The sequence below is a fragment of the Myripristis murdjan genome, chromosome 16 (genome assembly GCF_902150065.1).
Source record: "Myripristis murdjan chromosome 16, fMyrMur1.1, whole genome shotgun sequence".
Classification (NCBI taxonomy): Eukaryota; Metazoa; Chordata; class Actinopteri; order Holocentriformes; family Holocentridae; genus Myripristis; species Myripristis murdjan.
Window position 1 is genome coordinate 7050001 of NC_043995.1, and position 13985 is coordinate 7063985.

At 41.6% G+C, this 13985-nt stretch overlaps 1 protein-coding gene across 3 annotated transcripts in view; it reads left to right on the forward strand.

Moving 5' to 3' along the window:
- The window catches only part of ulk4 (unc-51 like kinase 4), a 132168-nt gene that overhangs the window by 70598 nt on the left and 47585 nt on the right, over positions 1–13985 (forward strand). For all 3 annotated transcript variants that reach the window (XM_030073149.1, XM_030073150.1, XM_030073151.1), the window contains exon 31: positions 6198–6246. In XM_030073149.1, the coding sequence (XP_029929009.1) occupies positions 6198–6246 (49 nt within the window). The remainder of the gene's footprint in view (positions 1–6197; positions 6247–13985) is intronic.

Genomic DNA, 13985 nt, shown 5'->3' on the forward strand with positions numbered 1-13985 from the left:
TGTGACAAAAAACAGCAATGTGGGGCTTGCAGACTGAGCGAGACATGCACTGGTCTTTATTTAGACGGAAGCTGGTTAATAATCTAATTGTTTACATTCAGAATGTTTAAAAAATAAAGAAGTTAGTCGTAAGAGCTTCGTTTAACCAGACATACCTGTATGCTGTCTCATTAGTCCATCTCATTATTCTGACATTACCGCATGGTAATTCAAACTGGCCGGCAATTAAAATCTCTGTGCAGCTGTTTTAATGAATTTTATGAATTTTAAACGGTCATATGTTTGTATGACTCTGTTTCATTTGATTATGACTGCTTTGGTTATTAACATGGACTGTCGACACTGAAACTTTTGCCAATACATTTTTTGATCGCCAGTGTTAATGTTAATAATAACCAAAGACTTTTTAAATAAATAAATAAATAATGATTTAAAAAAATGACAAGAAGTCAAATTGTCATATTAAACAGCCAAATCTGATTAGACAGAGGAAATTCTGAGTTGCATACAGCCCTACTTGACTGGTCTTTGTTATGTGTTAGGATAGCCTTTTAGTTACTTTTGACCAGCTGCCCCTATTTTCCATCCTTCATGCTTCATAATGCAATAGAGTACAAGCTCAATATTGCCACAACCCTTGTTGCTAATCGTCCATTCTGTCCTTCTCTCTTTCTTTCTCTGCTGCCACTTGTTTTATCTGCTTCAGCCCTAATACCTCAACACTCCTCTTATCACTAATATCCGGCTCTCTTCTTTTCTCCATCCATCCATCCATCCATCCACCCCTCCCTCCCTCCCAGAGTTCAAGGTTTGTCCTCGTAGCTGAATATGCCCCTACTTTTCTTATCTCTAAAATTACCCCGTCCTCTCCCCCCCTTTTCCCTCCATCTCTCCTTATCCCCCTCTCTCCTTGGCACTCGTAGAGTGACGTGAACTTTTCAAATTGGTGTCAGCACTCTTCACTCTACATCTCTCTTTTTCGCTCTCACTCACTCTCCTCCCTGACATTATTAACAATATTTTACATTTTTCCTATGTGTCTCTCTTTCGCCGTCTCTCCATCTCTAATTTATTAGTCCACATTTCTCTCTTTCTCTCTGCCCTCTCTTTACCACTCTCCCTCCGTCACTTCGGTTATACAATCAGAAATTAAATTGCCTGGGTCTTGGTTAGATAAGTGTGGCTGTGAAGCCAGCCGAGCAGTAATTAGATGGTAAATTGGGGACATTAACGTTGGGAAGGCAGCCTGCTGTCTCTCTCTGCATTATCAGAGACCAGACACACCTTCAAACAACTACATTTACTATGACCTTTAGCCAAAGAGCCCCGCGCATGTGGTTAGTGTGTGTGTGTGTGGGTGTGGGTGGGTGTGGGTGTGTGTGTGTGTGTGTGTGTGTGTGTGTGTGTGTGTGTGTGTGTGTGTGTGTGTGTGTGTGTGTGCGCGTGTGTGTGCGTGCGTGCCTGCGTGTTTGCGTGCGTGTGTGTGTCTGTGTGTGTGTGTGGCATCTCAGCCTCCCAATGTGTTAGCACTCTCACACTCTTCCTATGTGCTTATCAACCAAAGATACAGTACAGTACAGTATTCACTCTGACTGGGTTATGGTGATTGTAGAGCAGTGTGTACCGTGCTATGAATCGTTTTATAAAACTAAGTTAACATTTAATATGTCTTGTAGCCTCAGTTGATAGCTTGACAGCTTGACATTGACTCAACCTTGCCAAATGATTACATTGCTGATTAACTAAAATAAGTATTTCTGTAGTCATTTTAACACCTAAGCCTCTCTAAGCCAGGGAAAAGTGGAGGAATTGCTAAGTGTTTACATCACCACGGTGACAGGTTTCACATGCCATAAGGTGTTGCAGTGGTACATAATGGCCTGTGAGAAGTTAACCATGGTAGCCTTTAGAGATTTATATATGAACAATGCTGGCGATAATATGTTACAAACAAATGTGTTCGAGTATGCAGATTACTTTTCTGTAGTAAGTATCAACCTAATTAGTTTTTCAATTCAAGTAACCAAGTACATATGACGTGTTCAAATAAGCAAGCTGTTACTTTCCATTATCATTTATCACAATTTTGTGGGCTCAAAAACATAAAAATAAAATTGCCGGGGTTGGGTCTGCATATTTTAACTGCACTAAACCTATTTTCTGCAGATTCTTTCCAGGTAAACTCTAGGAAGACTCTGCAGACACAGATGAAGAGAGCCTTAACAGTGGTTGTAGTGTTTAGACATAGGCAGTATCAACAAACAATCAACAATCAACAAACAAGACTTTGGTAAAGTTTCTGAAGAAACTTAAAATGTGCTTGCAAATGAAAGCCATATAGCGAAAGGCTTCTATTTTTACTAATGCCAAAGTACTTGACTCTGAGTAGATAAGACTAAACCTAACAAGTTACTTTTAAGTAATATTGCCCAAAACTGTATATGAAAGTCACAATTTTGAATTCCCAGTGGCTTACTAGAACAAGAGAAGACTGTGGCTATAAAAGGCTGAAAATAAGGAATATTTGAAACATATTCTTATGGATATTTAGACACTCAAATTAAGGTGTGCCACTGAAGCATTCAGTTGTCCCGTTCTTTGGACTAAGTGTACTGTATTTCTACTGCCTTAGTTGTAAGCCCCTCTCTGTGGTTTAGAATAATATTAACAAAAATACAGCTGTTAATATGACCTCTTCTCTTTACCTCCTCTCAGCTATTATTATCTTTTTACTTGAACTAAAAATGTGAATAATGCCCAAAATAACTGTAGAATCTCAAAGGTAAACCTTTTTAGCCACAATCATTTGTGCTGCCAGCAGAGTTATGATATATTAGTTGTAGAACAGAGGTTAATCTAGTTTACTGGTTGTCCATAATGTCACAGTTCAGATATAGGCTATTACAGAGCTAATACTGGTGATGTATGACTAATACAGCGGGGCCTGTCAGGTCCTTGTTATTATAGGCCTGTCGCTGTGGTTTTTCAAAGTCAGGTGTTGCACATGGTGTCTATTGATGTATTGCTGGTAGTTTAGGGGTGGTCCATTTTTTCATGTAGTACCGGCCTGGCCTGTCCTGTCCTCCCAAAGTCTGTCACATTTCTAATGGGATGCCATCCATCACATCCAGGAATTCTAACACACACACACTCACATACACATACACACACACCTTCACAACAGGGTTTAACATGGGGTCTGACAGAGACAGAGCTGATTAAACACCTTTGATCTTCATGGACTCATTCACCACAACGAGTTAAGAGTCACTACTTGAAAAATACAGCCAGAAGTCACTTTATTTCTTCTTTCCTGTTGCTTCTCCAGAGAGTGAATCACAGGGTTGTAAGTTAGCCTGCAGAGGATGCAGACATGGTTACTGTTTGACAAAACATTAAGAAGGGTAAGCGCGACGATCTAAGTAACATTGAGCACGGTGTGATGATTGGTGCTGATTCTGTCAACGTGTGTGGAGTTTACCGAGAATGGAGTCATGAGTAAAAAAAGAAAGAAAGAAAGAAAGAGAGAAAGAAAAGCAGTACCATGGGTGAATCAACTCATTGATGAGAGAGGGCAGAGGAGAGTGGCAAGGCACATAAGCTACTAAGTGGGCCAAAAGTGTGTAAATAACAGCTAAGTACAATAGTGATGTGCAGAGAAGAATCTCAGAACGAACACACACTCCACCACCTCCCACGCCTGTCAAGAAGATAAAGGTGCAGTTTGCATGTGAACCCCAAAACTCGAAGATTTAAGAATGGAGTAATGTTGCTTGCTCTGACAAAATCTCAGTTACTGTTGTTTCAGTCCCTTGCTGATGGCAATGACTCAGTCTAATGGTTTGCTGAATGTTTTTAGCACATATTAAGATGGAGGAAACTGTATTGATCTCCTTGTGGAAATTGGGTTATTGTTGCACAGCAGCTAAAGTAATCAAATTCAGCATGAAAAAGACAAAAATAACCTATCCACACATTAAATATAAAATACGCAGTAAGAACACTAAATACAGTGGTAAAAAAGAATGTAACCACTTGTGAAAGTTTTATAAATGCTCCTTAATACCAATATAGAAATTTTTAGCAGCTCAGCACATCTTAACATTGTTAATGCTAATCGTGTTGACAGTCTACCCTTTGTCAAATAGATGCTTCTGCCACTAATAGGTACTTTCCAACTCTGCTCACAGAACCGTAACCATAACAGTGACTTAAATTCTCTTCCACTTCACATCCCAGTAGAGCCTAGAGAATCATTGTGATCTGGCAGCACAGGATATTTGCAGCAGGCATGTGCTGTTGAAAAGTCTGCAGGATCCGAGGGACACTATGGAATCACCAAGAGACATGTACCTGTAGAGCTTTTCAGGTGCCTGCTTGAATCCAGGCCTAGAAGAATACAGGCCGCTCTGGAAGCAAAAGGGGGTTGTACTTGACATTAGTTAGGTAACAAAAAATAATGTATATTCTTTGTGGGTACAAAATATTAGGAACACCTTCCACCTTTTTGGCACAGTGTATATCTTTAAAAGCTTTAAAATTCTGCTTTTCTCTTTGATCTACATGTCCCTATGCTGACATTAGTGACGGGAATCACAGAGAAAGAACAGATCATTTTAGATGCTAAAACCAAAGGGGAGGAAAAGAGGTACCTCTGGTGTGTAATGCATCATCACAAACAAACAATGTCCTTTGGGGGTATACAGTCAGTTTAAAAAAGGGGAAATGATTTGAACCTTTCCCCCAGCTTAAATTGATTTTCATTATATGTGACATCCATGGAGGAATGTTGGTTATGTGACATTGTGGCACTACACATTACATTAACCATCATCTGTATGCTTCCAACTCCCTTACAAAATTAAGAATTTATTTTTATTACTGCTGCTCTAAGCCATAGGACAAGAAATTATATACAGTGACTGTTGTGTGTCCAGGTATCTTTTGCATTGTTAGTGTAGATTTGACAAATTTAGATCACTTTAGCAATTAACTAATTTGTTTCACAATCATCTTCTGCCCTAATTTCAATCATGTGTCCATCCATGTTCATTATTTCGGTTTCTGATATGTCTCAAGGGGTATGTGACTGTAGTATATTTTAAATACATTTATTTATAATTTTATGGCATTTTCTGTTTATTCTTTGTTGAGACACAGTGGTTTTGTGACAACAATAATTGACCCATGCTTCTACCTGCATTCACTTGGCTGGTTACATGGGAAAAGTAGTTGGTGTTTTGTATTCTCAGTGAATGTCACTCTTTCTGCTTGTCTGTGTATTTTTCCTGCTGATAAGAACAATGCTCTGTGATGCTCTTTGTTTGAATAAATGCTTCAGTAAGTGGTTTGATGCCTTCTAAATGAGCTATAAATCATAGTTAGAATGAAGACAGATGTTTAAATCAGTGGACAGACTGCATTGCCTTCAGCATACTAACACCTGTCTGACTTTGACTTGTTTTGATCCTATTACTACCTGAACGCTCTCTCTCTGTCTTGCTCTCTCAATCTCTCAACCACACAGAAACAAACACAGACAAAGCAGCAAATACACATGCATGCATGCACACACCCACAAAGTAATTGGCTGTGAATCAAAGAGTCTTAATCAATAAGTGGACAGAATGTCATTTCTAATATAGACATCCATCTCTCTATTCATTCTCCTTCTGTCTCTGCTTTTTTCTTTGTTATTCTCAGTGGAGTGATCTGAACTTTCCTCTCTTCACTCTCCCTGCCTCATTCTGTCCATCCATTCGTCTTTTCCTCCCTCTATCCTGTCTTCAGTTCTCATCTCTCCTTTCCTCTCTTCTAATCTTTTTTCTCCCCTTCTCTTCTCTCCTCTCCTCTCCTCTCCTCTTCTCTCCTCTCCTCTCCTGTCCTGTCCTCTTCTCTCCTCCCCTTTCCTCTCTTCTTCTTCTCTAATCACCTCTTCTCCTTTCTATTCTCTTTTTTCCCCAATTCCATCTGTACCAGACAAGAGTCAGTGTAGCAGAACTCCAGACTTAATGAAGATGAAACAGCCGAGTGTGTGTGCGAGAGCGAGTGCATGTGTGAAAAGTAAGGTGAATTTCCTCCAAATTAAATTAATTACTCACCTTCTCTCTCTCTCTCTCTCTCTCTCTCTCTCTCTCTCTCTCTCTCTCTCTCTCTCTCTCACTCTCTCTCTCTCTCTCTCTCTCCCCCTCTCTCAGGTTGATCAAACACAGCAAGATCCTACCAGTGGTCTTTCAGTTTATCATGGTAAGAAACCAATCTTAATCAATCCATCACTTCGGCAGTCAGTCAGCAAGTCAGTAAATCACTAGGTCAATCATTCAGTCAATCAGTCAAGTCGGTCAGTTAGTCTGGCTGCTAAAGGAAATGCGAAAAGTCTTTTTCCCACTTGCCTGTAGTGCAGTCTGTTCATTCAGAGTGTATCTGTTTTCCTCAAATTTGTATTCGTTTGTGGCAGATAGATGCTGTGAAGGGCTGTGGATTATGTCAGGTATCCATGTCATTGTTTTTGGAAATAGATGCTGCTGTTGTGTTTTTTACATGTAAATGTTTGACAGCTTCAGTTCCACAAATGAATACCCATCTGGCCCCATTGTATTGGGGTGACACAAAACTGTGGCAGACTAGAAACCTTACTAAGTTACACAAAAACTATCTGGATAGATCAGTTGTGGAGACTTTTTAGTATTTTTGGTGAACTGTTCCTTTAATGAGTCTGTCAGTCAGCAAATCAAGTGCAAACATCTCAAAATGTATTATTTTGTGCTATTTCCGCTTTATTTTTGTATAGTTCTGGTCTGCTGTGCTCGGCCTTGTTATGCTCTGCTCTGTTGAGCTTTGTTTGGAGCTCATAAGACCGGCGTGCCTCTCTGTCTCCGTCTCTCACCCTCACTATCTCTCTCTCACGCTCTCTCTCCTTTATTGATATATTATGTAAATCAGGCTGAGTGGTCTCGACCTGTTAGAGGGCTGGTGTAATTGACTGGCAGGTCAGCCGCAGAGAGGGGGGAGGGGTTGATGGGTTGAAGGGTTGAAGTGGGAATATTGGCTCCACTATTTAACTCACACACAAGTGTGCGCACACACAAATACACAATTTGTCTGTTATCAGTGAAGCATAACAATGTTTCCAGTAAACAATTTATTTCACCTGACCTTCTACACACACACAACCATGAACCCTCAGACAGACACAGTGCAGTTTGTTTTTAACAAAACCGAACACTTGTATTGCAATCAGCCGTTTACTTTCTTTCAACTCTCACACACACGTGCACACGCAGGCATGCACGCACACACACACACACACACACACACACGCTACATAATCAGTGTTCTACATGGCTGTCCAGCCCTGACTAGTGAATGCAGAATGCTAAACACTGTGATCCAGCAGCCTGATTAACTCCTGTCTGAACTCACTCCTGATTGCTTACTCCTATTTGAACCAGGCACGTCAGGCTCCATTAGTGCCATTCGGACTATTCACGTTTGGACTGATTTGTACTGCCTGAATCACTCAGATCTGAATTGATTACTCCTGTCACCGGTGATCACAGTTGTCATGGAGAAAGTCACTTAATTGTGTTTGTCGAAATGATAAAGTAGTCCTGCTTGAGACATGAAAAGGCTAGCAAGCCGCGTAGACCGGTGTTTCTAAACCAGCTGGCTTCGGCGTCAAAGCGAGGTTGTCAGGGTTATACACATATACCCTTACAAATCCTCTTTCACCTTTACATGAGTAATAGGGACTGCCATCTCAGCAGAATTCATTTGAAGTGTTATAAATGTCTTACCTTTAACTGCGGTCCCATAATGAAACAAAGTAAATACAGTACAGCAGTCTTGATTTCTTAAAGGCACTCAAGTGGGCTAAAGGACGGGTGCATTTTCTCAGCGATGTACACAAGATAGTTCTCTTTACAGGCTGTTAAGCTGTATCTATACATTGTCACAGTTTAAACCAAAATAGATCTGCTTTGTCATTTTGTTGTTGCCAGTCGACAGGTTGTTCTAGGTGTGATTTGGTGTCACTGTCTTCAGCCTCGGGCTATTGTACATGATGAGTACCAGGCAGGCTTATCAGCCCATACACAGATCACACTGATGTGCACAGACCCCGCAGGCAGAACCGGTCTATCTCAGAGAGGATCAGATAATGAAATGAGGGCAGGAGAGAGAGAGGGAGGAATATGATAGGTGGGAGGGGAAAGAGAGGCAGAGAGGGGAAGCAGAGGAGGAGCAGAGAGAGAGAAAAGGGGAAAGTGCAGAATAACAGGTCTACCCACTGTCAAATTCCTTTTTTTTTTTTTTTATCTGTCATATGTAATTTGGCATTCCCTCACCTTCTCCTCATCTCTCTCCAAATCCAATTCATCTCCATTATCATAGGTCACAACTACAGCATCCTGTAATTGACTGAATTAACTTGATCTTTTGCTCTACTTGATGGTATCATGATGGGTCGCAGTGTAGGTAGAACAGCTCCTTTTTTTTCAAATCCCACTGGAAAAAATATTTGGCAATATTCCATTGGAAAATTGACCATGCCTGGCATTATTAGAGGCATGTGTTTTGTCTGTGCTGTGATCTGCATGGCTTCACTTGCACCTTTGTCATGAGGCATCCTGATTGCTGCTTCACACCTGAGGAAAAACAGCAGCCGCATAGACATAGAATGTCACATCATTTGATTGCGAGCTCTATATTATTTTAAATAACACAAGTTAAAGTTTTTTGATACAAGGACATCTCTGGGCAGCAGGGTTTGATTTCCTCCGGGTGTTTTGGTTTCCTCTCATAGTCCAAAGACACGCAAGTTAAGTGGATTGGAGTCTTTAAATTGCCTGTAGGTATGAATGTGAGTATCTATCTGTGTTGACCTTGTGATGGACTGCCGACCGGGTGTTTTTTTTTTTTTTTTTTTTTTTTTTTTTTCCACCAAGAGTATTGCTTGAGGAGGATTAAGCAGGTAGAGAAAGGAAGTGAATGAATGAGCACACCGCTTTCAAATGTTGCTGGCAATTTTGCTTTCCACCGAAGATACATGGGTAACATAGGTTGTAAGAAACATTGTATTCTGTGAAAACACTTACAGACATGATCCTCATAAACAGTCTGAAAGTATTATCTAAATATCGCACAAAAAGTAAGGAAATTTGTGTTTGGTAGATTATTTCTTTGTTGTAACAATGTTTCTTGGCAATACATCTTGTACCGTTGTTTATTTCCCTTTTAAATGGTGCCACATTTGTAAGGAACATGCATTTGTGGGATGAGCAGCAGAGCTGAGTATGTGGGTTGCGCCCATGAAAAATTTGCCAAATCTTTTCTGCCAATGCCAAACAGCTTATTCTGCCATTGACTCTTGTTTGGTGTTTGGTGGATTGGATGATTGAAGTTTGAAGAAACAAGACATATTGGCAATTTAACAATTTATTCATTTAACAAACAGGAGCCTCAGTAGCATGCGGAAAACACAGCCACAACAGACTGGCACCTTCTCCTCATGCTGGTCACCAGCCTGGTCACACACTGCTGTGGGATGGCATCTCATTCTTCAACTAGCATTTGTCGCACGTCAGCCAACGTGGTTGTGTTGGTCACTCTGGCACAAACAGCACGCCATTCCATCCTCTCCACACCCAAATTCTGGAGGTAGTCTCTGATAAACCCCGCTCTGTGGGGCCGAGCGTTGTCATCTTGGAGGATAGAGTTCAGTTCCAGACTGTGGAGATATGGGATTGCCACTAATTGCAGAATCTCCTCTCGATATCTCTCTGCATTGAAATTGCCTCCAATGATGACAAGCCTCATTTTTCCAGTGAAGGAGATGCCGCCCCACACCATCACAGTGAATCCACCAAAAGATGTTACTCTATCGGTGCAGCAGTCAGTGTTCTCCACGTCGTCTCCACACTTTGATCCTATGATCCAAATGCCGTAGGCAGAATCTGGACTCAGTCAGGTGGTTGATTGGCACCTGATTGGCAGCACCTGGGGGAACCAGAAACTCAAAACAAGAGTCAGTAGCAACAGCAAAATAAGCTGTTTGGCATTGGCAGAAAAGATTTGGCAAATTTTTCATGGGCGCAACTCATATTCTCAGCTCTGCTGCTCATCCCACAAATGCATGTTCCTTACAAATGTGGCACCATTTAAAAGGGAAATAAACAGGCTTTCCAGCAGTATAAGATTTATTGCCAAGAAGCATTGTGTTGCAATTTCAATGATATTGTAAATAGTATGTTTCATAGCATATTTTCTAAACATGTTTGTGGGCGACGCTGTAGCCTAGAGGTTATAAGAGTGAGCTTGAGACTAGGTCAGTTTCTCAGACTGCCTGGGAAACATTCTTCCCTTGCTCAGCAACTGCTACTGTGGTGCCCTTGAGCAAGGCACTTAACCTGCAAACACAAGCATATAGTCAGAGAGGGACAAAGATGTCCATTTTAGTTTTCAGAAGTGGTGATGAGTGAAGGCTCATTGACCTCCAGCCGCTATCTGTGGCTCTGGCTCTCAGCTCGTCTTGCCCCAAGCCAAAGTTGAATGCTTGTTGATGAACATCCTGCAGCTGAACTCGTAAAGATACAGTCACGTTCGAGCCACAACATTTCCCTTGACCTGACTGCTCTCTCTCACTCCCACTCCAGGATAACAGAAGTAGTCATATTAACCGCAGGACAATTCAAAATGCAATAGCCCACCCTGTCACATAACCTTTACCATAAGCCCAGCAGCAAACCCATCATATACACACTTGTAAAATGTGTCTAATACCATAAATTAACAGCTGGCGATGTAAGTAGCCCACATTTCATTCACTAAAGTCTGTCCACAAGATGTAAAAAATTTTTTTATTCCTTTTTTTTTTTTTTTTTTTTGTTTGTTATGAAGCTGATACACAGCGATGTCATCCGGGCTTCACCAGGTGCGACACAGCATGGGAGCCAGACAAGTGCCATGCAGCATTGTCTTCCATTCCATTCTTTTTATTTCCTCTGGTCTAGTATAACTGGACACAGTTTCATCTGTGAAGCAAGGAAACACACTGTTTCAGTTTCAGTATCAGTATATTAAATTACCTCTTTACCTATTTTGCCAAGATATCATTGTGTCAATGAACACTTTTGAAGTAATGATGACACCCACTCACTATAAACTCAATATGGAGTACCATATATATTTCATGATAAGTCTGTCTAGTGGGCTAATACTACAGGAATATTAAAGTGGTTGTTTTTAGGCCCTCGCCCTCCCTTAGGGAGAAGGGCCTATTGTTTTTGTACCGTTTTTAGGCCCTCGCCCTCCATCGGAGAGAGGGCCTATTGTTATTGTACTGTTTCTTTTTTTTTTTCCTATTTATACGTCTCTTTGAGCCTTAATTTGACCCCCTAAACATGCTCAAAAACTCACCAAATTTGGCACGCACCCTAGGTCTGGCGAAAAATTCGATAAAATGGCAACTCGGACCCCCAAAGTGCAAAAATGGGCTCTCTAGCGCCACCTAGGCACACTAAATCGGCCGCTGCGGCCCACAGGAACGTGGTAGAAAGACCAAACCAGCGCCGAAACGTAGGTCTCATCAAGGCCGAGATTTCACGCGCTCGCCCCCCCCAACCTAAAACCAACAGGAAGCCTGCAATTTGCCTTTCAAAGTAAAAGTCGGGCCCGAAATTGCGCATTACACAAAAATTATCTCCTCCCAGACCGTAAATCGCAGCGGCTCATAAAGCTAATACATGACAGAGGATACCGTGCTTAACAAAAGTTCTGAAGGAATTATTATTAATTTGAACCGTTTGGGATCGATAAGCCCGCGAAGTCGGCAACGCCGACTTCGAGGGCGTCATTTTTTCCATGGAGTTTGGCGTGAAGAGGCGCACACTTGGCGCTAATAAGGCCCCTGGCGTCTAAAGTAAACGTCGCACGGCTTCGAAAATTATGCCACACGAAAGAGGACGAAAATTCCTACAAAAATATGAAATTAATTTTTAAATTGGAACAAGTTTGTGGCCGCTGTCAAGACTTTTCCAACATTTTGGACCCTGGCGTCCTCTCCTCTGCACTCTGCCCGGTCATGTGACTCACTCTAGGCAACGGACAGTTCCGCAATACACACCCATTATAAACCGTCAGCGGGAGCAGAGAAAACAGTCAAACTTAAACTGCCGTAATTCAAAAATGGTACAAGATAGCAAAATAGTGTAAATACGAGATTTATAGAGCCGAGTCTTGTGCCTCGTTTAAACTTTGAATTACGTCTGTAACTGAAACGATGTCCGAGCGGCATTACCTCAAACATGGGTGGGTTTGATCGATTTCTCCATTGGATTGAATGAGGATTTCTCTGTGTGCCTGCATTTTGGTCTGATCATGACACAGCTGCCAGTACTCGTGTCACTCACACACTAGGACATCCTAGGCCTTTCAAAATAAAAGCCCAAAACTCTTTCCAACTGAAAGCACCAAAAAATACCCTTACTAATGGGAAAAATGGATGAATTGTTCATCGCGGACCGGCACCGGTGCGAGGGCCGACCAACGCTGCTTGCAGCTTTAATTTTCTTATTATTGTTACGTCCAAATAAACCTTAATTTGACCCCCTAAACATGCTCAAAAACTCACCAAATTTGGCACGCCCCCCAGGTCTGGCGAAAAATTCGATAAAATGGCAACTCGGACCCCCAAAGTGCAAAAATGGGCTCTCTAGCGCCACCTAGGCACAAAAAGGCACACGAAGGCGGCCGCTGCGGCCCACAGGAATGTCATAGAAAGACCAAACCAACGCCGAAACGTAGGTCTCATCAAGGCCTACAAAAAACATAGGGAACAAAATTGACCTAAAACCAACAGGAAGTCCGCAATTTGCCTTTCAAAGTAAGAGTCGGGCCCCGAAATTGCGCGTTGAACAAAATTTATCTCCTCCGAGGCGGTAAATCGTGGGGGCTTGAAACGCTAATACATGACAGAGGATACCGTGCTTAACAAAAGTTCTGAAGGAATTATTATTAATTTGAAGCGTTTGGGATTTATAAGCCCTCGAAGTCGGCAACGCCGACTTCGAGGGCGTCGTTTTTTCCATGGAGTTTGGCGTGAAGAGGCGCACACTTGGCGCTAATGAGGCCCCTGGCGTCTAAAGTAAACGTCGCACGGCTTCGAAAATTATGCCACACGAAAGAGGACGAAAATTCCTACAAAAATATGAAATTAATTTTTAAATTGGAACAAGTTTGTGGCCGCTGTCAAGACTTTTCGAACATTTTGGACCCTGGTGTACTCTCCTCTGCACTCTGCCCGGTCATGTGACTCACTCTAGGTAACGGACAGTTCCGCAATACACACCCATTATAAACCGTCAGCGGGAGCAGAGAAAACAGTCAAACTTAAACTGCCATAATTCAAAAACGGTAAAAGATAGCAAAATGGTGTAAATACAAGAATTATAGAGCCGAGTCTTGTGACTCGTTTAAACTTCGAATTGCGTCTGTAACTGAAACGATGTCCGAGCGGCGTTACCTCAAACGGGTGTGGGTTTTTATCGATTTCTCCATTGGATTGAATGTACATTTCTCTGTCTGCCTGCACTTTGGTCTGATTATGACACAGCTGCTCATGTATTAGCACAGTACTCATGTCACTCACACACTAGGACATCCTGGGCCTTTCAAAATAAAAGCCCAAAACTCTTTCCAACTGAAAGCACCGAAAAATACCCTTACAAATGGGAAAAATGGATAAATTGTCTGCACTTCAGTGACAGAAACATCGTGGCGGACCGGCACCGGTGCGAGGGCCGACCAACGCTGCTTGCAGCTTTAATTTTTTTTTATTATTGCAAATTGTTTTGTTAGATTGCTCTGTAACCCAGTTTGTTATCTTGCCAGCTCTAATTGTAAAACAGCCTTTTCATTGTGGCTTTTTTTTTTTTTTTTTTTTTGGCAGCTTTATTTTCATAATTGATGCCACTGAATGAAAAGGAAAA